At 54.8% G+C, this 22,480-nt stretch overlaps 2 protein-coding genes and 2 pseudogenes across 2 annotated transcripts; 2 read left to right on the top strand and 2 right to left on the bottom strand.

Moving 5' to 3' along the window:
- The window catches only part of LOC128820668 (uncharacterized), a 1,438,581-nt pseudogene that overhangs the window by 1,193,157 nt on the left and 222,944 nt on the right, over positions 1–22,480 (top strand).
- The window catches only part of LOC128820670 (zinc finger protein 850-like), a 488,361-nt pseudogene that overhangs the window by 248,964 nt on the left and 216,917 nt on the right, over positions 1–22,480 (bottom strand).
- On the top strand, positions 7,348–8,414 carry LOC128820731 (olfactory receptor 14J1-like). The gene has a single exon (XM_054001552.1). It carries the CDS (start codon positions 7,466–7,468, stop codon positions 8,396–8,398), a length of 933 nt encoding a protein of 310 aa, XP_053857527.1. The 5' UTR covers positions 7,348–7,465; the 3' UTR covers positions 8,399–8,414.
- LOC128820699 (olfactory receptor 14C36-like) lies at positions 19,146–20,251 on the bottom strand. Its single transcript, XM_054001513.1, has one exon. The coding sequence runs from the start codon at positions 20,249–20,251 to the stop codon at positions 19,319–19,321; it is 933 nt and encodes a 310-aa protein (XP_053857488.1). The 3' UTR covers positions 19,146–19,318.

The raw sequence follows: 22,480 nt of genomic DNA, 5'->3' as shown, positions 1-22,480 counted from the left end.
GACAAACCATGGCTCTGCCTTGATTTCCATCTTTTCTGGGGCAGTTCATCAGGAAGTTTTCTGTAGTCATTTTGGTTCGCCAATTTGAGATTTCTCGGCCAATGCCTCAATTAATGTGGTGGGTTCAGTGCTGGCTAATTACCAGTGCACTCACTAGAATATACTTACTCATTTCCTGCTCTGAGATAGGATTAGGAGAAAGGCAAAGTGGGCTCAAAACATTAAAAGGGTATAAAGAAAAGTTTATTAACTGTAACTAAAAGAAAGAGTAATAAGAATCAGAACAAAACTTTCAGAACACCTTCTCTCTTCATACAACCTGACAATGTAAAGAGAAAAAACCTAAAATTTTCTGTCAGTTTGCCACCTCTCGAATAGTCTTTCTTCTGTTCACTTAGGGAGAGAAGTTCCTCTTGTTAATGTTATGGCGACTTCTCCACAAGAAAACAGTTATCTCATGGCTTTTCATTTCCACGAATAGCAGCTGCCTGGAAAAATCTGCAGTTGTGAAGTCCCTCCCATTTTTTCACCGCTTGTCCCACAGCTGTGTTTAGGGGCCATGTCAGCTTATGGGATATTAGTTTACAGATGAGCTGTTTAAGAACAAAGGTTCTCTTCATCTATTTCAGAAATCATCTTCATCTCTGGGAACAGAGGTCGTCTTCTTCTCTCCCTGGGCGCACAGGGTCTCATCACTCTGCTCCCTTTCATTGTTCAAACTTCTCATGGGATCACAGCTACTGCAACATTTGCTTACATTAGCATGGAGGCCTTTGCTGAACAAATTCTTTTCAAAGCATTATAGGGAAAAAGAGAGTCTGATGTATCAATTCCATCCTTCTCAATAGCTTTAGCAGAGGATTTCAGCCCCAAGGTCAAGGCATCTCCTCATCCCTCCCATCTGGGACTCAACTTCCTCTTCACTGACCTCGGTGTCTTCACGTTGCTCCTGTGTGTGCCTGCACTTTGTCCTTTTCTCTCCCTGGAGGGAGGATGGAAGCACGGGAAGAGTCAATATCTGAGCCGGGGCCTGCAGATGGTTGCGTGAGCCCGGCCGGGCTGGGTCCTTGCGGCCGGAGCTGTTTTCCCATGGAGGTTTGTGCAGCGGCTGCGCTGGGGCTGTGTCAGGCTGGGCGGCGCTGGGGGCAGGGCCAGGATCTCAGCAGCCAGGCCAGAGCAGAGCAGCAGCACGGCCGGGGCCGATGGCTTCTCCTGGCCCTGCCCGCTGGTTGCGGGCCAAGCCCAAGGGCGGCAGAAGCTTGGCCGAGCCGGCCCGGCCCGGGGCTGCTCCTGGGGCCCGGCGGATCCTGGCTGGGCCCGGGCTGGCGGCGGGGCAGGGCTCGGCAGCGGCCAGATGTCAGCAAGCGCAGCCACGGCCCGGCCCGGCCTCGGCCCCGCGGCCTCCCCTCCCCTGCCCGGCAGCCGATGGGGCCTGGCGGGCTCCCTGGGAAGGGGCCCGGCCCCACGGCAGGAGCCGCCCGGCCCGCCCCGGCCCAGACGGGGGCTGGCCCGGCCTTGGCACCTCTGTGCTGGCCAGAAGGGAAAGAGACCCAGCCCGGCTTCTTCCTCTTTAACTTGTGTCTTCACAGAGGCGTGTGCAGTTTCCTTAGTGGTTTAACAGATTGTCGGCTCTCAAAGCTAATTACTGATTGTTTTTTTGTCAGACACAGAGAAAACTGCTAGAAGTTTCTCTCAGGACATCACTTGTGTGATGCAAAACCACCACAACAGCACAGAGCACAGAGCTCCTTTGTCCATATGTAGTGGTCATGTGCCTGAGGCCACAGAATCCCACCTTGGGAGATCTCTGGGTGCTCTTCAAGGTGTTTGCAATAGAAAACATTCAGCTCATAGTCTAAGAAAAACACCTGAAGACAGGGCCAGCCTGACCTTTCTGTCCTGATTGCTTTTGTCTGGGAGCAAGTCTTGGATATACAGAATTTGGGAGGCCAAATTCGAATTTTGGCCTTGATCCCTTGGCAAGACGGTTGGTTTTTTTCCATAGTAAGGAAGGAGCAGAGCCCCAGTGTTTCAGGGGCAGATGAGAGGTGACCCCCAGAGGCCAAGGCCTGCCAGAGCTGGCAGGTTTTCTGAGAGCTACCCTTAAAAATAGGACATTTTTTAGGGAGGGTACCAATTTTAGCAATGGGCATCTGAAAAGAGGGACAGTTCTTTCCCGTATCAAGGAAAGCACGGAGCCCCAGTACCCAGGAGCTGATGAGAGGCAGCCTTTGGCATTCCAACATCAGCCAGACCTGTCAGGTGGCCCCTGGGAGGCCAAGCCAGCCAGACCTGTTCCATGTTCCCTCGGTTCCATGGAGCCCCACAGTGTCCCAATGGTCCCTTGCTTCCAGGAGGCCCTGAGGTGTCACAATGTCCCCTTGGTGACACGAGGCCCTGAAGGGTCCTCATGGTCTCCATGGTTCCATCAGGCCCCACAGAGTCATGATGGTCTCTGGGTCCATGAAGCCCCGCTGTGTCACCATGGCCCCTTGGTTCCATGGGCTCCAGTGGTGCCACAATGATCCCCTTGGTTCCATGAGGTCCCCACAGTGTCACAGGGATCTCCATGGGAAGGAAAGAACCGAGCCCCAGTGTGGCAGGGGCAGCCACCAGAGCCCAAGGCCAGCCAGACTTGGTGGTACTGACAGATTTTGGCTGGGAGCAACCTTTGGATATAGGGAATTTTAAAGGTGGAACCCCAGTTTTGGCCATTACTGTGTAGATAAGAAGAACAGTTCTTTACCGTAGGAAGGAAAGCACCGAGCCCCAGTGTTTGGATAGCAGGTGGGAGGCAGCCCCCAAGAGGCCAAGGGCAGCCAGATCTTTCTGTCCTGGCTGATTTCACTTGGGAGCAATCCCTGGACGTGCAGACTTTTGAAGGTGGAATCCCAATTTTGGCCATGAGCACCTGGTCAGGATGGATGGATTTTTGTACAGGAAAGAAAAGCGTGAAGTCCAAGTGTTCTGGAAAAAGATGAGAGGTGGCCACCCTTAGGCCAAGCCAGCCAGACCTGTCCTTCCTGACGCCTTTTGTCTAGGGGCTATCCTTGGATATAGGGAATTTTGGAGGTGGAATCTCAATTTTGGCCATGGGCACCTGGACAGGAAGATGAGCTCTTTTTATTAGGAAGGAAAGCACAGAGCCCCAGTGCTTCAGAGGCACATGAGTGCCAGCCCTCAGGAAGCCAAGGCCAGCCAGACTTGTGAGTCCTGGCAGCTTCTGTCTGGGAGCTGTCCTTGGATATAGGGAATTCTGGAGGCAGATGCCCAATTTTGGCCATGGGTGCCTGGTTGAGATGGATGGTTTTTCCCATAAGACAGAAATGCACATTGTCCCAGTGTTTGAAAGGCAGATGAGAGGTGGCCCCCAGGAGCCCCAGCCAGACAGACCTGTTCCATGTTCCCTTGGTTTCGTGGGACCCCTCAGTGTCACAATGGTCTCCTTGGTTCCATGAGGCCCTGGAGTGTCACAATGTCCCCCTTGCTTCTGCAGTGTCACAATGGCCCCGTGCTTCCACGAGGCCTTGCAATGTCACAATGGCTTTGTGGTTCCACAAAGCCCTGATGTGTCACAATGGCTCCTCTGTGACACTGCCGGCTCCACAAGGTCACCACGGACCCTTGGTTCCTTGGTTCCCCCGAGTTCCACAATGGTCTCCTTGAATCCATGAGGTAGCACAGTGTCACAATGGCCCCTTGGTTCCATGAGGTTCCGCAGTGTCACCGTGGTGTCCTTGGACCCTCACTGTCACCACTGACTCATGGCTCCATGAGGTTCCCCAGTGTCACCATGGTGTCCTTGGACCCTCACTGTCACCACTGACCCACGGCTCCATGAGGTTCCCCAGTGTCACCATGGTGTCCTTGGACCTCCACTGTCACAACTGACCCACGGCTCCATGAGGTTCCCCAGTGTCACCGTGGTCGCTGTCAGAGGCTGGATGAGATCGATGTCCCGAGACCCCTTGGGATGCTCGGAATGCCCGTGTGGGGCCAGGGCCGGGTCAGGCCTTGGTTTGTGGTGGGACAGAGCCCCGCCCCAGCCCTGGCCTGGCACAGCTGTCAATCAATCACACAGCAGGGGTGGTGCTAACCCAGCTCTGATTGGCTGAGCTGTCAATCAATCACATGCCAGCAGTGCCTACCCTGACTCTGATTGGACAATCAGCTGGCAGTCCCACCCCAGGGGCGGGCCCATGGAGGCCCCAGAGGGTTAAAAGCCGGAGCTCGAGGCCAGCCTATGGTCTGGATCCTGCCTTCTCCTGGGGTTCCTCTGTTGGCGACGCTGGAACCTGAGCAGTTGGTGCCTGTGTGTGTCTCTTCCTACAGATCTTCTGCCTTTCTGTTGTTCTCTATTTCTTCTGTTTCTAATCCAACTTACCTGGAACAATTTTGGGTAACTTAACATCTTAAGGGTTAAAGGTTTTTAGGTTAAATGGTATAAGTTAATGAAGTTAATGCTATGATAAGAAGTTTATGTTGAAGTGGATGTTGTGTGAAACCCTTTGCTCAAGTTCTTGATTGTTTAGATTTTGCCAGTAAAATTTTGTGCCATTTTGACCTCTTAGCTCCGTTGGTTAGAGCATGGTGCTGGTATCACTGAGGCTGTGGGTTCAATCCCTGTATGGGCCATTCACTTAAGAACTGGACTTGATGATCCTTGTGGATCCCTTCCTAACAAGAATATTCTTTCATCTGGCCATGTTGAGAATATCTGGTTGGTGTTTCTCCTGTGCACCAAACTCAAGTAAAGCAACCTTTGTTTCCCCCCAGCATTTCAGTGTTCTGGGGTGTTACAGCCCTGCAGGCTCACAATGGCCTCTTGTTTCCATGAGGCCCCGGAGTGTCACACTGGCCCCTTGGTTCCATGGCCCCAACAGTGCCACAGTGATCCCTTGGTTCCACAACTTCCCACAGTGTCACACCGGCCCCTTGGTTCCATGAGGATCTGGAGTGTCACACAGGTTTGTGACATTTGTCCTTGCTGCCCCTCACATCCCACTGCCCTACAAACAGCCCCGAGCCACCCGTGAGGGACAGGCCCTGCTGTGCCAGGCTGGGCTCAGGGCTTGGCCTTTCTGCTTCCCCCAGCCAGCCCAGGCCTTGCTCAGCATTGCAGTTCCCTGCTCTGAGCCTTTGGCTCCCTGCAGTCCTGGCCTCAAGGATCTGCTCTCACCAGTCCCTGGGGAGCCTTTGGCAGTCCCTGCCCTCAGTGGGGTCCAGTGATGCTCCAAGGGACTTGGAGTTTTGCTTCTGACTCCTTGAGCAGCTTCTTCAGCCTTCTCTCAGTGCCTGAATGTCCTGGATTCAGCCCCAAATCCAATGTAGGGCTCATTAAAATACAAAAAGTCTTTGGGGGCTCTCTGTCTTCCTTCAATGGTCTTCAAGTCTCCAGGGCTTGTGCTACTGATTGGAGTCAGTTTGGAGTTCTGTTAAAGAGAAAGATTTCAAAGTGCCCCTCATGACCTTTTTTCTTTAGTCAAGTGAGTATTTTTTCATTTTCCAGTTCAGAGAAGAGCTGTCAGAAGCATTCCCCAGGTGATCTTGATGCTGAATGTCTCCTTAGGAGGTCTGGGCATGTAGAAGAATGAGCCCCTTGAGGGCTGACCCTGTTTGGACAAGCTGCTCCTCAGCCCCAGCCTCACCACGTCTGACATGGCCCACCTGGCACTGACATCCCTGTGCCCCGCAGCAGAACCTTGTCCCTGAGCTCTGCAGCTCCATGTCCCAGCCCACTGCACCGTGTCCCACCTGCTCTCCTCAGGGCTCTGCCTGCACGCAGGCCCAGGAGAAGTTTTCCTCTTGGGAAGGAAAGAATGGAAAAGCCTGAGCAGGTTTCCTGAACAACAAACCCCACTCAGGAAGCACCTGCTCAGTACAGGCTGCCTGGAATGGTGTCACCTTTCTACAAGGGACAGTGTGACCAGAAATGATCTCTGGAAGCAGAATTCTCTGAGTCTCCCAGCTGAATTCTCTGTCCCTGTCCTTTCCCTGGATCTCAGCAGCAGATGGAAGCTGCTGGTGCCATCCTCACCTTTAAGCTCTTTTTTGAATGCAAACAGATGTTCCCAGCTGTGTTGAGCAGGATTTGCTCAATGTTTCTATAATTCTTTTGTGTTCCCCATGGAACAAAGGGGCCATTTTGGCACTGGGGGGGTGACATGGAAGCAAGGAGTCAATTGTTACCCTGGGGTCCCATGGACGCAAGGGGCCATGGTGACACAGCAGGGCCACGTGAATCCAGTGGTCCATTGTGACACTGTGGATCCAAGGAGACCATGGAGACACCCCCAGAACCTCATGGAACCAAGGAGCCCACGGTGACCCAGCGGGGCTGCATGGAGCCAATGGCCCATGGTGACACTGCCCATCCAAGGAGGCCATTTGGACACTGTGGGAGCTCATGGAGCCAGGTAGGCCATTGTGGCACTGAGGAACTTCATGCCACCAAATATCCATGGTGACACAGCAGGGCACCACGGGAACCCAGGAACCGCTGCTGGCAGTGCGGAAACTCATGGAACCAGGGACCCTTGTGGCACTGCAGAACCAACACAGCTGCTGCACCTTGTCCCCTGGGCCTGCACAGCTCCTGGGGAGGCACGGCAGGAGCAGCACCCTGGGAGCCTCGGGAATGCCCCTCTGGCATCCATGGCACACGCTCCCAGGGGCTGGAATTCCAGTTCCCAGCCAGGAAAAGATCTTCCTGCCCTTGAAGGCAAAGCTCTTAACAAGGTGCCTTGGCCACTCAGGGACCTCTCATCTGCCTTTCAAACACTGGGACCATGTGCTTTTCTTTCTTTTGGGAAAAAACCATCCATCTCAACCTGGTACCATGGCCAAAACTGGGGATCTGCCTCCAGAATTTCCTATATCCAAGGATATACACTGAGATTCCAGTCCAAGCTGGGAGCTCCAATCCAGGGTGCAAACCTGTCCTAGAGCATCTCTGAGTTATCAGATTGATAGGGAAAGACAGAGGTGTTGTGACACTGAAAATGCTGCTGGTTTGGTGAAATGAGCAATGTGAGTCCTTGGATCCAAATATGGAGATGGCTGTGGTGCATCAATCTGCTCTCAGCTGTACCTCATGATATTTTAGGGGAAGCATGGGAAGGTGTTCACGCTCCACCTGAGAGAGGTTAAAGCCCAGAGAAACTGTGAACAGGTCAGAATGACAGACCACCTGCCCTCACTCTCCACTCCTCACTTTGCCTCACAGAATTTGCTCTGTTCTCCCAGAGGGCAGCAGAAATGCTGAGGGTTTCTGATATCCATGAATACCAGCAGAGATACAGGAAAGCATATAAAGAAAACCCCAGAACTCAAAAATACTAAAGACAGTGTCTGTGTGTTCCAGGGGAGGGTGTATGGAAAATGGTTTGATTTTGGTTACAGGTATCTCCTCTAACTCTTCACTGTCCTTTCTCCATGAACAGGTGCCCATGTGCAGCCACAGCAAATGTCCAACAGCAGCTCCATCAGCCACTTCCTCCTGCTGGCACTGGCAGAGACGCGGCAGCTGCAGCTCCTGCACTTCTGCCTCTTGCTGGGCATCTCCCTGGCTGCCCTCCTGGGCAACGGCCTCATCATCAGCGCCGTAGCCTGCGGCCACCACCTGCACACGCCCATGTTCTTCTTCCTGCTCAACCTGGCCCTCAGCCACCTGGGCTCCATCTGCACCACTGTCCCCAAAGCCATGCACAATTCCCTCTGGGGCACCAGCACCATCTCCTACACAGCATGTGCTGCACAGGTCTTTTTTTTCGTCTTTTCCATCTCAGCGGAGTATTCCCTCCTGACCATCATGTGCTACGACCGCTACGTGTCCAGCTGCAAACCCCTGCACTACGGGACCCTCCTGGGCAGCAGAGCTTGTGCCCACATGGCAGCAGCTGCCTGGGCCAGTGCCTTTCTCACTGCTCTCATGCACACGGCCAATACATTTTCCCTGCCCCTGTGCCATGGCAATGCCCTGGGCCAGTTCTTCTGTGAGGTGCCGCAGATGCTCAAGCTCTCCTGCTCCAAATCCCACCTCAGGGAACTGGGGCTCATTGCTGTTAGTGTGTGTTTGGTATTTGGTTGTTTTGTGTTCATGGTTTTCTCCTATGTGCAGATCTTCAGGGCCGTGCTGAGGATCCCCTCTGAGCAGGGACGGCACAAAGCCTTTTCCACCTGCCTCCCTCACCTGGCCGTGGTCTCCCTGTTCCTCAGCACTGCTGTGTTTGCCTACCTGAAGCCCCCCTCCATGTCCTCCCCATCCCTGGATCTGGCCCTGTCAGTTCTGTACTCGGTGGTGCCTCCAGCCCTGAACCCCCTCATCTACAGCCTGAGGAACCAGGAGCTCAAGGCTGCAGTGAGGAGACTGATGACTGGATGCTTTCAGGAACATTAAACTGCTGGCCAATTTCTGCAAATCACTTGTAATAAAAGTTATCTTTCATACTTGTTGCTTTATTGTGGGTGTTTTTTCCTTTGTTTTACTTTTTTCATCTTCTCCCCAAGGAAATGTCATTGTTTATGCCATTTCTCATTTTGTTTCTCTCCAGCTTCCCCATGGGCACAGACTGTGTCAATGAGGGGCTGCGCTCTTGGGGACTTTAAAGGAACAAAAGCATCTCCCAGCAAAGTTTTCTGCAGAGATGCCCTTTTGTTGCCTTCCCTGGAGCTGCAGCAGCAATGTCTGTGTGCAGAGCTGGGGGCAGATCAGTGCTGGCACAGCAGCTGTGCCCAGCAGCAGCAGCACTTGGTGTTGCCAGTGCTGCTCCCGTGGCCCTGCCCCGCTGCCCTGGTGGCCCTGGTGTTGCTGCAGGGCCTGAGTGCTCTCGGGGCCGGGCACAGTCCTGGGGGTGGCAGTGCCGGGGCTGCAGCAGGGACAGGCCATGGGCACTGCTGGGGCAGCGCTGACGCCTCAGGCCAGGGCCTGGGGGCTCCAGGCTCCTTGCCCAGGCTCTCTCAAGAACACGGCCAGGCCAATGCTCAGCACAGAAAACCCCCGTCAGCAGCCCCAGGCTGGCCGTGGGCAGGCTGGGGGCAAACAGCACGGCTGGTGCTCTGCCAGGGCCCTGGGGGAGACGGGAAGGAGCAGCAGAGCAGGGGCTGATCCATCCCCAGTGCGCTGCACAGCCCAGGGCAGCGTCCCAGAGCGTCCTCATGGAGCTGCCAACAACATCCCCCCTCTGCAGCCCTGGCCTCTCCCCCAGCTCACACAGGTGCCGCATCCTTGCAGGCACAGACACGGCAGCACTGGCTCAGGAGCCCCTGTTTGCATTGCACACAGCAGGCGGGAGCACCCCCGTGCTGGTGCTGTGGGGACATGAACCTGAGGCAGCACAAATGCCATCAGCCCCTGGGGCCAGGAAGGGCTGGGGGACGCCAGGGAAAGCACTCAGCTTTGTCCTGGCCTCTGCACTCAGCCAGAAAGTTTGTTCCCATCAGCTGGGACTTTCCTGTCCCACTGCAGACGCTGTTGCTCAGAGCCAGGGCTGCCTGGAAGCCACCCCCAAACTGCCCTGAGCATTTCCTTGGCTTCACCTCTGCTTTCTTTATTCTTCCCTGGTCCAGATTTCTTCCTATTGCCCAGCCCTGTTCCCTCCCCTGCACACAGCCCATCCCTGTTTGCCCTTTCCTCTCTGGCCCCACTCCCCATTGCAGTTCCTGCCTTGGCACCATGGGAATGTCCCTTGGGGAGCAGGATCATCCCACAAGTGCTGCAGGAATTGTCTGCAGGCTCCTGCAGTGCCTCGTGCTGCTCCCTTGCCAGAGGCAGCCCAGGCCAGGGGGGCACATCTGGGCTGCTGTGTCTGCCTGTGGGGCTCCCTGTTCTGGGCAAGGAGGAGGAGCTGCAGAGGCTCTGCAGGACTGACAGGATGGGCTTTGGGGCTCTGAGGACAAGCTGAGGGACCTGGGCTGCTGCAGCTTCTGAAGAGGAGGCCCAGGGCTCCTGCTGCAACTGCTCCAAGGGTGGTTTCAGAGAATCCCAGAATCAGCAAGGTTGGAAAAAACCCTGGAAATCATCAAGTCCAACCTGTGTCCTGACACCGCCTTGTCTCCCCTGAGCCTCCTCTTCTCCAGGATCAACAACCCCAGCTCCCTCAGCCGCTCCTCACAGGACTTGTGCTCCAGACCCCTCACCAGCCTTGTTGCCCTTCTCTGGACACGCTCCAGCCCCTCCAGGTCCTTCCTAAACTGGGGGGCCCAGAACTGGACACAGCACTCGAGGTGCTGCCCAAGCAGTGCCCAGCACAGGGGAAGAATCAATGCACTGATCACACTGGCCACACCATTCCTGATCCATATGAGTGCCAGGGCTTGGATGAGGGAAATGGTGGGGAGGAGGTGGAGACAAAGTGTTATTGATTGTCAGCCATGGATGGTCTTGATTTTCATATCTGTTCAGACTGCATTAGAAGGTGCTGGGGGCCAATATCAATAGGACATTGCAGATCTCCATCTATAAACAGGAAAAGAAAACAGGACAAAACAGTTCTGTCTGCATTTTTTATTGAGTCTATTCCCTTTGAATACACTTCTGAAATCAGTCTAATTAACCACAGAAGAATTGAAAACTACAGTGATTCTCAAGAGCTTTTCATTTACATGCATTTGAACAACTGTTTATGAGATTTTGTCACTGAATTCCTGAACTGAAGAGCTCAAGAAAGAAGAGGCCTCTGGAGTAGGAAAATTCATCAGCAACCTCCAAGGGGCTGAGGATGCATCCCCATCAGAGCAGCAATGAGCAGAAATGGGCAGAGCTTTGTGGCTGCCCCAGCTCTGGGATGGGCCCTGGGCCTGGAGCAGGAGCAGCTCTGGAGGGCCCCAAGGCCGGGGCTCTTGTGCTGGCCTGGGCAGATGGGATGGCAGCAGGGGCTGCAGAGCTCTCAGCAGCTGAGGCCGAGGGGAGCAGGGCAGCCAGGGAGGCTCCTTGTGCCTTGGGCAAGCCCCTTCCCCCATGGCTGGGGCTGAGTCCTGGCTGAGCTGCAGCTGCTGCTGTGCCCTTGGCAGGGGCTGAGGCCGTGGGGCCAGTGGCCAGAGCAGCCTGGCCTGAGCAGAGCTGTGGGGCCAGAGCCGGCTGGGCTGTGCTGGGGAGAGGCCCTTGGTGCTGCACAGAGCTCAGGGCAGCTGGCAGAGCTTGCAGGGAGCTGGGCTGGGCTCCGAGAGCCTGGCCCAGAAACCAGCAGTGTCCATCTCAGCCTGGCTGAGCGTACAGGGGCAGGACTCAGCCCAGGCCTTGTGGGGCAGGGCCAGCGCCTGTGCAAGGCATTGAAAACAGGCAAGTGCCCGAGAGAGGAGGCTGCTCTGTGCCCTTGGGGGCATGGACACAGCAGGGAGGGGGCCCAGGACATTTGTCAGCGCCAGCCTCGGTCCCCAGCCCTTGGCAGCCCTGGCTGCTGAGCCCAGCTTTGGCCTGGGCTGACTTTGGCTGTGGCCCAGCTCCATCCTCCTGCGGGGCTCAGGGCCTGTTCCCGGCCATGGCCAGCCCTGGCCGGCCTCTCTGCTGGCCCAGAGGCCGGCAGAGCCCGGGGCAGGGCTGTCTGCGCAGCCCCACAGGTGCCACGGGCTGGGCAGGAGCTGGCAGAGGCTGCCCAGCAGGGAGGCCATGGGGCACAGAGCCCCCAAGGCTGCCGTGGGCACCACGGCACAGGGGCCGTTCCCAGCCGCAATGCTCCTGTCCTGGGCTGGGCCTGCACAGGGGCTGTGGCACCATGGCTGGGCCAGCACAGGGCCACCAAGGGGCCACGCAGCCGCTGCCGGGGCTGGCAGCAAGGCCGGGCACAGACAAGGAATTGCTGAGCGTGGCCTGCACTGGCCAGGGCTGACTGTGCCAAAGGCAGAGCTCAGCTGCCCTTGGGGACTGCAGGAACACTCAGGAGCCCAAAGAGCCTCCATGGCTGTGCTGGAGACCAAGGCTGGAGCAGGGAAATGCAGGGCTGCTGCGCCATGGCGAGGGCATGGAATTCCAGCACACACCTCAGCTCTCGGATGATCCCGGCACCGTGCTGGGCCCTGTTTCAGCCTGGAGCAGAGCAGATGTTGATGGCACAGGAGCCCTGCGGGGCTGGCAGGGACCTGCAGCTTGCAAGGTGCTCTGCTCTCCCTCAGCTCCTCTCTGAGAGGTCCAATCCCAGCTGGGCACCTCAGGGCACAAGTGGCACTGCCTGTTCATGGGCACACAGCTGATGTCTGCTTGCAAAGGGGCACAGGTTTTAATACCTCTTATTTTATTAGTATACAGGCACATTTTTATTACCTGTGTCACTTAAGTACTTTAAAGAAATGGCAAAGTTTTCCCTCTAGGGACGGGAATTTCGTGGAAGTGTACTGATTGCAGGAGAAGAAAGACTGATCTTCACATCTACTTGTGTCATTAGTATCCTGTTTATTATTTCCTCTCCCTCTTCTTTCAGGTATTTTCTGCTCTCCTTTTTAAATGGCTGTGTCTAAGGACATCTCTTTATTTAGACCAGGTGGATCTATATATTTCCCATTGCACCTAGACTTCCTCCTCCAGATGCTTTCTGCTCATTCCAGTGTCCCTCAATGGACTGGTTTCATGCTTTGAAAGTCAGGGAGTGGCCCAATCTTTCTGAAGTTCAAATAAATATGAATTATATTTTATTCTGTTTATATCTATCACAGAATTGCCTTTTCTTATGTCTTCGTCTAAAACTGTTCCTCTTGCACATAGCTCAGGAAAGAATGTGATGGTTATTAAATTGTGTCCTGTTCAACTGTGGTCTGTTGGCCATGAAGAGAAACTTTCTGTGCCTCTGAGTCTCACCAGTTCCTGACCCCCAAAGGACACAAACCTGATGAGTTGTGGTTCCCACTCCAGTGGTGGCACCTGGAGCTCCCTCCATCCCCAGAGCAGAGCTGCCTTGTCCCAGAAAGTCCCTGGCAATGCAGGGATGAAGGAAACAGGACAGGCTGTGGGGATCAGGGGCTGGGCACAGCCAGGGAGAAGAATGACTTTTGATCGAGCTGTGCCTTCCCTTCGCTTTGTTGGCTGACTAGAAATGAACATCCCTCTGTGTCTGGGGCAGCTCCTTCTCCAGGGAAAGCAGGTGGGAGTTGGAGCCAAGGAGCTGAAAGCTGCAGGTGCAGCCTGGGCTGGAGGGAGCTCAGATTTGCACAAGGCTGCTCTGAGTGCCAGGGCTTGGATGGGGGCAATGGTGGGGTGGGGGTAGGGACAGAGTCTGATTGATTGTCAGCCATGAAGGGTCTTGATTTTTATATCTATTCCAACTGCATGAGGAGGTACTTGGATTTAGTGTCAATTGGAGATTGCACACATCGATGTATTAACAGTAAAAAAAAAAAAACTATACAGGACTTAAAAAATCTTTCTCACTGTCTTTTTAAATATAGTGTATTCACTTGCAATAGGCTTCTGAAATCTTTCTAATTAACCACAAAAGATTTGAAAACTTAAATTATTCCCAGAGGCTTGGCTTGTTAAGGTTTTCTGAATGTTAATAAGCCCTGAGGCACTGAATTCCTGAACTGAAGAGCTGAAGGCTGGAGAAGCCTCTGGGGCAGTAAAATTCAGCAGCAGCCTCCAAGGTGCTGAGGATGTCAGCAGTCCCCACTGAGGCCATCCCTGCCCAGAGACCGTGGGGGAATGGGCAGACAAGGAGAGCGTCCCTGGGGCTGGGGCAGCAGAACTCAGAGGCACCAGCGGCTCCAGCTGGGAAATGGAGTGTGGGATGGGGCTGTGAAAGCCCTGCCTGGGCTGTGCCAAGCAGGACACACAAGCCCTGACCCCCATCCCCCAGACAATTCTCTCAAGGAAACATTTATAAGAAATTACAATTGTTTGTGTACTCTGTGTTGGATGCACTAGAGAAACACCCACAAGGGATTCTCAGGAGCTCCAAACAACAAAACAGCCTTTACTGGGAACTTTAGAAAATCAGAGCAACTTTGGCAAAAGGTTTAATAGGACATTCAGTCAACAAAACACAGTTTTCAATGCATTAACTTGGCCCATTCAACTTCACAAACTCTATGCCTGTTCAATTTTAAATTAATCAATATTTGCAAGTGGATGGAAGTAGAAGACAGAAAGATAGGAAAAAAAAATTTTAGAGAAGCACACACAGAGCTACCATCTCCTGGATTCCAGCAGTGTTCAGATGGAAATTCCAAGAGGAGGTAGGGTCAAGATGTGTGCTTGCCTTGTGCTCAGCCTTAAATACCCCTTGTTCTTCCTGGGCCCTTTCCCCAGGTGGGACTTGGGGTCATTTGGTCACTCAGGAGCTGGGCTGGGGCTCCAGAGGTGGCTGTGGAGCATTGCCTGTGCTGTGCCAGGGACTGGCAGCCACTGCTGGGCTGGGATAGAGGCTCTGGGGGGATTGGGGTTCCAGGGCAGGGCAGGGCTGGGGTTCCAGGGCAGGGCAAGGCTGGACCTGCCCCTTCCTCCCCACACATGAAATGTTTCCAGCCAACAATCTCCTAGAGACTGTCACAACAGGCAATGTTGGAGGTGAAACCCCAATTCTGGCCATTGGCACCTGGTCTAGAAGGACAGTTCTTATTCACAGGAAGGACAGCCCCAGTCCTCGGTTCATTTCACGTTTGATTGCCTGGATTCGGTTTGGTTTTGTTGTTGCTTTGTTTCCTTGCTGTGCCTGAAGTGTCCAGTCAGGAGCAGAGTGACTCTTGCCAAGGAACTTTGCCGTGCTGTCGCTTAATATTAAATCTGTTTTTTGCTGCTCCCTTGCTGGGGATTTTTTCAGCGCTCTCAAGCCCTCGTTGGTAACAGGGTGAAGGAGCCCTGGCCCAGGCTCTGGCCCTGGGGGACACGGGGACACTGCCGGGGGGTCCCTGTCCCCCTGTCCCACCCCCACGGCCCCGTCCCCCGTCCCCGTGTCAGGCTCTGGGGTCGATCTCGTGGAACATCCTCTGGGGGAGGCTGCGGCGCCGGGGGCGGGGGGACCCGGGGGGACAGGGGACCCCGCTGTGCACGAGCAGCATTGGACTTCTCTGGGGGAACTGTGAGGGGGGGCTGGGGTGGAGTGACCTCCCCAGTGACCTCACACAGCCCCTGTGATGTCACACAGCCCCTGTGATGTCACACAACCATCGCTGTGATGTCACATAGCCATCTCTGTGATGTCATACAGTCCCTATGATGTCACACTGCCTTTGTGACGTCACACAGCTATCTCTGTGATGTCACACTGCCCCTATGATGTCACAATGTCCCTGTGATGTCACATTGCCATCTCTGTGACGTCACACAGCCCACTCTGTGATGTCATACTGCCATATGATGTCACACTGCCATTGTGACATCACACAGCTATCTCTGTGATGTCACACTGCCCCTATGATGTCACACTGTCCCTGTGATGTCACAGAGCCATCTCTGTGATGTCACACAGCCCACTCTGTGATGTCATACTGCCCCTGTGATGTCACACTGCCATTGTGACGTCACACAGCTATCTCTGTGATGTCACACTGCCCCTATGATGTCACACTGTCCCTGTGATGTCATAGAGCCATCTCTGTGATGTCACACAGGCCTGTGATGTCATACAGCCATCACTGTGATGTCACACAACCATTACTGTGATGTTACATAGCCATCTCTGTGACGTCACACAGCCCACTCTGTGATGTCATACAGCCCCTATGATGTCACACTACCCTTGTGATGTCACACAGCTATCTCTATGATGCCACACTGCCCCTATGATGTCACACTGTCCCTCAGACACTCTTGGATGTTCCGGGTCCAGGTCAGAAGCATCTGAGACCCTGGCAGGCACCCGGGAACCCCTGTGGTTTTGAATTTGACCCATGGAACAATTTACCAACCTTGCCGGAAGAACAAGAAATCACAAAAGTTTAGATGTTATAATAGAAGTAGTCACAAAGTGAAAGGAAGGATTTTTGAGTGCTGTACAGGGGGGTTTAGGCCTTGTACAGAGGGGTCTGAGTTTTTTACATGGGGGTCAGAAGTTCTAAGATGGAGGGATTTGGCCATGCCCTGTCCTCCTTCTTTCTCCTTCCTATTCCCCATGTTCTTGGTGATGTTGGCACTCACAGATTGGTTTAGAGTAGAAAGTCCCTGTTCAATATAGGTGATAGGCATTGAGGAAAAACTATAAACATTTAACACGTAATGTGTGATATAAAAGATGGCACCAGCCCTTGGGTGAGAGAGACGGAGAGAGACGGAAAGGGACAGAGATGGAGATGGAGACGGAGACGGAGAGAGACGCAGAGGGAGAAGGAGTCAGAGGGAATGTCAGGGAGTGTGTGTGCCTTGAGATAACATGCAATAAACTACCTTGAGACCGGATGAATGAAGACTACTGAGTCTTTCTTTGAAGGCCCGGGTTGGAAGAGAGACTTTACCGCCTCCCGGGGTCACCCCAATCTGGGGGTGAGCCCTGTCAGTCACTTTCCCTGTGTACCACCCCTGAGCCCTCAGACCACTGGATCCCTGATGCTCTTCTCCACCCCCTCTTTTCCTGTATTTATACCCTAAACCCTCCTTTGTCTTTGTCTTTAACCCCCAGACCCCTGGAGCGTCAGACCCTAATAAACCCTGGCTGGAGCTCCATGCCTGGACCCTCCCGTGTCTTCACTGCCGAGCTGCTCCGTGTGTGTGTGTGTGTGTGCTGGGCCTCTCGTGGCTCCTGCCCGTTAGCACAAAACACTCTCAGGGAAAGTCGTGCCTGCCACCACCACAGACCACAACAGTGTCCCTTGGGACCAAGAGGCCATTGTGACACTGTGGGACCAAGGAGAGCATTGCTGCCCTGCCAGACCTCATGGAACCAAGGATCCACTGTGACACTGCAGGGCCTTGGGGGACCATGGCACCATTGTGACACTGCAGGGCCCAAGGATCCAAGGGACTTTGTGACACCAAGGGGTCCCATGGAACCAAAGGGACATTGTGACACAGGGAGGCCTCATGAAATCATGGAGACCATTGGGACACTCTGGGGCCTCATGGAACCATGGTGACACCAAGTTGTCTGGGAGTGTTGATCTGCTGGAGGGCAGGAGGGCTCTGCACAGGGCCCTGGACAGGCTGGATCCAGGGCCCAAATCCAACAAGGAGAGGTTTAACAAGTCCAAGAAGAAGAGGCTCAGGGGAGACAAGGCGGTGTCAGGGCACAGGTTGGACTTGATGATCTCCAAGGTCTTTTCCAACCTTGCTGATTCTGGGATTGTCTGAAACCACCCTTGGAGCAGTTGCAGGAGGAGCCCTGGGCCTCCTCTTCAGAAGCTGCAGCAGCCCAGGTCCCTCAGCTTCTCCTCACAGCCCCAAAGCCCATCCTGTCAGTCCTGCAGAGCCTCTGCAGCTCCTCCTCCTTGCCCAGAACAGGGAGCCCCACAGGCAGACACAGCAGCCCAGATGTGCCCCCCTGGCCTGGGCTGCCTCTGGCAAGGGAGCAGCACCAGGCACTGCAGGAGCCTGCAGACAATTCCTGCAGCACTTGTGGGATGATCCTGCTCCCCAAGGGACGTTCCCATGGTGCCAAGTCAGGAACTGCAATGGGGAGTGGGGCCAGAGAGGAAAGGGCAAACAGGGATGGGCTGTGTGCAGGGGAGGGAATAGGGGTGGTCAAGAGAAAGAAATTTGTAGCAGGAAGAGTAAAGAAAGCAGAGGTGAAGCCAAGGAAATGCTCAGGGCAGTTTGGGGGTGGCTGCCAGGCAGCCCTGGCTCTGAGCAACAGCGTCTGCAGTGGGACAGGAAAGTCCCAGCTGATGGGAACAAACTTTCTGGCTGAGTGCAGAGGCCAGGACAAAGCTGAGTGCTTTCCCTGGCGTCCCCCAGCCCTTCCTGGCCCCAGGGGCTGATGGCATTTGTGCTGCCTCAGGTTCATGTCCCCACAGCACCAGCACGGGGGTGCTCCCGCCTGCTGTGTGCAATGCAAACAGGGGCTCCTGAGCCAGCGCTGCCGTATCTGTGCCTGCAAGGATGTGGCACCTGTGTGAGCTGGGGGAGAGGCCAGGGCTGCAGAGGGGGGATGTTGTTGGCAGCTCCATGAGGACGCTCTGGGACGCTGCCCTGGGCTGTGCAGCGCACTGGGGATGGATCAGCCCCTGCTCTGCTGCTCCTTCCCGTCTCCCCCAGGGCCCTGGCAGAGCACCAGCCGTGCTGTTTGCCCCCAGCCTGCCCACGGCCAGCCTGGGGCTGCTGACGGGGGTTTTCTGTGCTGAGCATTGGCCTGGCCGTGTTCTTGAGAGAGCCTGGGCAAGGAGCCTGGAGCCCCCAGTGTTGGGGAAGATGAAATAGCAAGGCCCTATAAATATGAGGGCCTGGCAAAAGAATCAGAGAATACAGATATCGAGATGAAAATGAGGTTTGAAATACCAAACCTTCATTACTGAGCATCCCGAAAACAATAATGCAATCCCCCCTTTCTGATAGATCCTAAGGTCAAATGGAATGTCCTGTCTCACCCCCCAATGTATGGTTCATCCCATACCTGTAACCCTCCCCTGAAGTATCCGATGTCTGTAACCCCATTGGCCCAAGTCCTGTCCCAGCCCACCTTGAAGCCCCCTGATAAGGTGTGGCCGAGGGACCGGACGCTCTCTCTCTCGGACCTTCCTGCTGGGACACCCACCTGGCACCATCTCTCTCTCTCCCCCCGCTCTCCCCGGGCCTGCCACGAGTTGCGGCTAGCAACTCTAAGCAGGGCCCTTCATCCTTTATAATAAACCCTATGCTCTAAAGACCGGGCCTCAGAGATCCTTCGTCACCACCCACCCAAACCGTCCTGGAGTCCAGCAATCCCCGCACCCCAGGCCCTGGCCTGAGGCGTCAGCGCTGCCCCAGCAGTGCCCATGGCCTGTCCCTGCTGCAGCCCCGGTACTGCCACCCCCAGGACTGTGCCCGGCCCCGAGAGCACTCAGGCCCTGCAGCAACACCAGGGCCACCAGGGCAGCGGGGCAGGGCCACGGGAGCAGCACTGCCAACACCAAGTGCTGCTGCTGCTGCTGGGCACAGCTGCTGTGCCAGCACTGATCTGCCCCCAGCTCTGCACACAGACATTGCTGCTGCAGCTCCAGAGAAGGCAACAAAAGGGCATCTCTGCAGAAAACTCTGCTGGGAGATCCTTGAGTTCCTTTAATGCCACCGAGAGCGCAGACCCTCACGGACACAATCTGTGGCCACTGGGAAGGTGGAGAGAAACAAAATGAGAAATGGCACAAACAATGACATTTCCTTGGGGAGAAGATGAAAAAAGTAAAACAAAGGAAAAAATGCCCACAAGCAAAGCAACAAGTATCAAAGATGACTTTTATTAGAAGTGATCTGCAGAAACTGACCAGCAGTTTAATGTTCCTGAAAGCATCCAGTCATCAGTCTCCACACTGCAGCCTTGAGCTCCTGGTTCCTCAGGCTGTATATGAGGGGGTTCAGGGCTGGAGGCACCACCGAGTACAGAACTGACAGGGCCAGATCCAGGGATGGGGAGGACATCGACGGGGGCTTCAGGTGAGCAAACATAATAGTGCTGACAAACAGAGAGACCACAGCCAGGTGAGGGAGGCAGGTGGAAAAGGCTTTGTGCCGTCCCTGCCCAGAGGGGATCCTCAGCACGGCCCAGAAGATCTGCACATAGGAGAAAACAATGAACACAAAACAACCAATTCCTAAACTAGCACTAACAGCAGTGAGCCCAAATTCCCTGAGTTTAGAGTGTGAGCAGGAGATCTTGAGAATCTGTGGGATTTCACAGAAGAACTGGCCCAGGGCATTGCCATGGCACAGGGGCAGGGAAAATGTATTGGCCGTGTGCAGCAGAGCATTGAGAAAGGCACTGGCCCAGGCAGCTGCTGCCATGTGGGCACAAGCTCTGCTGCCCAGGAGGGTCCCGTAGTGCAGGGGTTTGCAGATGGACACGTAGCGGTCGTAGCACATGATGGTCAGGAGGGAAAACTCTGTTCCAAGGAAGAAGATAAGCAGGAAAACCTGTGCAGCACATGCTGTGTAGGAGATGGTGCTGGTGTCCCAGAGGGAATTGTGCATGGCTTTGGGGACAGTGGTGCAGATGGAGCCCAGGTGGCTGAGGGCCAGGTTGAGCAGGAAGAAGAACATGGGCGTGTGCAGGTGGTGGCCGCAGGCTACGGCGCTGATGATGAGGCCGTTGCCCAGGAGGGCAGCCAGGGAGATGCCCAGCAAGAGGCAGAAGTGCAGGAGCTGCAGCTGCCGCGTCTCTGCCAGGGCCAGCAGGAGGAAGTGGCTGATGGAGCTGCTGTTGGACATATGCTGTGGCTGCCATGGGGATCTGTAATAAATTAATCGTGGAATAGTTAGGTTTTGAGAGGACTTTAAATATCCCAGCCCAGCTTGGGGGCACTTTCCCCCCACTGCCTGCCCAGGCTCTGCTGCCTGGAGCTGTCCCTGCCAGCAGCTGCTTCCCTGTGAGCAGGGCTGGGCCCTGCCAGTGCTGCGAGAGCCCAGCCCAGCCCTGGGGGCTCAGCTCTGCCCTGCAGACCCCTCCCAGCTCAGGCACTGCCCAGGGGCAGCTCTGGCTCTGCAGGCTCTGATGGTAACGTCAGAGCAACCCTGCAGAGGCTGGAAAAGCGACACTGCCTCTAAGGGGCCCTGTGCTCATTTCTGTCACTGCCTGGTTTTTTCATATCTGAAAGAAAACTTTTTTATTTTTCTCAACCTGAAATGGCAGATGAATATCTATGAGCAATTTCCCATTCAAGCAACACAGAACAGTAGATTAAAAATGCAGAATTTTTCCCTTTTATTCAGCCCATGTCTTGCTGTGCTCCCTGTATAATCTGCTTGGAAATGTTCTGAAGTTAAATGCCAAGCCGGGAGCTGTCCTGAACAATGCAGCATCATCACCACACAATGAGAACACTTCCAAGTCTTACCCGCTGTCTCCTTCCACCCACATCTTGTCCCCAGTGCTGGGAGCAGCTCCCCGGGCCGGCTGAGAGCTGTCCCTGGCAGGCAGCAGAGTCCCTGGCCCAGCACAGCGCCCTGGGCTGCAGGACCCTGCTCTGCAGGACAGCCCTGGGCACCCCTGGCTGCTCTGCACAAGAGACCATCAGAGAATGTACTCACAGGGGCTGTGGGCATTGGGGTGTTCCAGCTGGAGGAGATCACTGCAGGAGCTGCAGCTGCATTGTCCTGCAGCCAGAGGTTCCTGTGCCAAGGGCTGGCAGTGATTCTGCCCCAGGCACTTCTCAGCACCTTCCCAGCCCTGACTGATTGAAGCTCTCTGTGCCTCTGGGCTGTGCCCGCGCTGGCTGCAGGCAGTGCCCCAGCCCTGCTGGGCTGGGAGAAGAGCTGCTCATCCAGAGAAATGTGCTTTTGAAGCTCTGCTTGCTTACCAGCATCACCCTCTGTGCCAGGAGCCCGGCCCAGCTCAGCAGCACAGACACAGCACAAGGACTTGAATGAGCCTCTGGGGCTTTGTGCTCAGGCCCTGAACATCAGGCCCTGAGAGGGAGCTGCAGAAACCTCTCCAGAGCTCCAAGTCAGAATCCAACTCCAAAGTTTCTTTGACTTTTAATGGGTCCCACTGAGGGACACGAGTGAGAAAGTGTCCCCTGGCCCCAGGCAGAGCAGAGAGCTGGAGGCACTGATGACAGGTGGGGACAAAGAGAAGCCAAGCCTTGGTGGCCTGGGGCACAGCAGGGTCTGTGCCACCAAGGGCTGTCAGGAGACACCTTGTCCTGAGGCCCTGGGGCCTCCTGGCACAGCCCCAGCCAGGCTGGCCACTGTCAGCCCCTTGTCCTGCCCTCAGCATCCCCCCCTAGCCCACATCCCAGTGGCCTCAAGGATCTGCTGGAAGGAGTCCCTGGGGAGCCTTGCTCAGGAATGGCCCTGGGGGCTCCACAATGCTCCCAGGCACTGCAGGTTTTTCAAAGGACTTTGCCTTTGGCTTTTGCCTTGCAGTCTCTGAGAGCTTTGTGCAATCATGGCCTCCAATTATCTGCTGTAATTAGTCCCTGGAGAGGCTTTGTCAGGAACAACACTCAGTGGGGCTCATTAATGCTTCAAGGTACTTCAGTTCTTTTAAGGCACTTGGTGTTTCCCTTTTGCTACAGACTCTGTGAGAGGTTTGTGCAATCATGGCCCCAATTATCTGCTTTAACGAGTCCCTTGAGAGCTTTGTACTGACATTCTGTGGGGCTCATTAATACTTTGAGATACTCAACTTTTTTCAGGTACTTTGGATTTTCCTTTCCACACTGAGAGGTTTTTGTGCCATTTTGAGTCTCTGAGAAGATTTTGTGCCATCCTGGCCTCCAATTCTCTCCTCCAAGGAGTCCATGTGGAGCCTGTGTTGGGGAGGGACCTTTTTGGGTCCCATTTATTCTTTGAGACTCCAGCAACTTTGGGCTTTTCTTCTGCCTTTGACTCCTGCAAAGGTTTGTGCAATCTCCTCTCAGGCCCTGAGGTTCCAGGGCTCAGCTCCAAATGCACCACGGGGCTCATTAGGATCAAGCAAGTCCTGACAAACCATGG

Source organism: Vidua macroura, chromosome 30 (genome assembly GCF_024509145.1).
Source record: "Vidua macroura isolate BioBank_ID:100142 chromosome 30, ASM2450914v1, whole genome shotgun sequence".
Classification (NCBI taxonomy): domain Eukaryota; kingdom Metazoa; phylum Chordata; class Aves; order Passeriformes; family Viduidae; genus Vidua; species Vidua macroura.
Note: the sequence above shows the minus strand (reverse complement) of the source record. Positions and strands in the feature narration are given on the sequence as shown.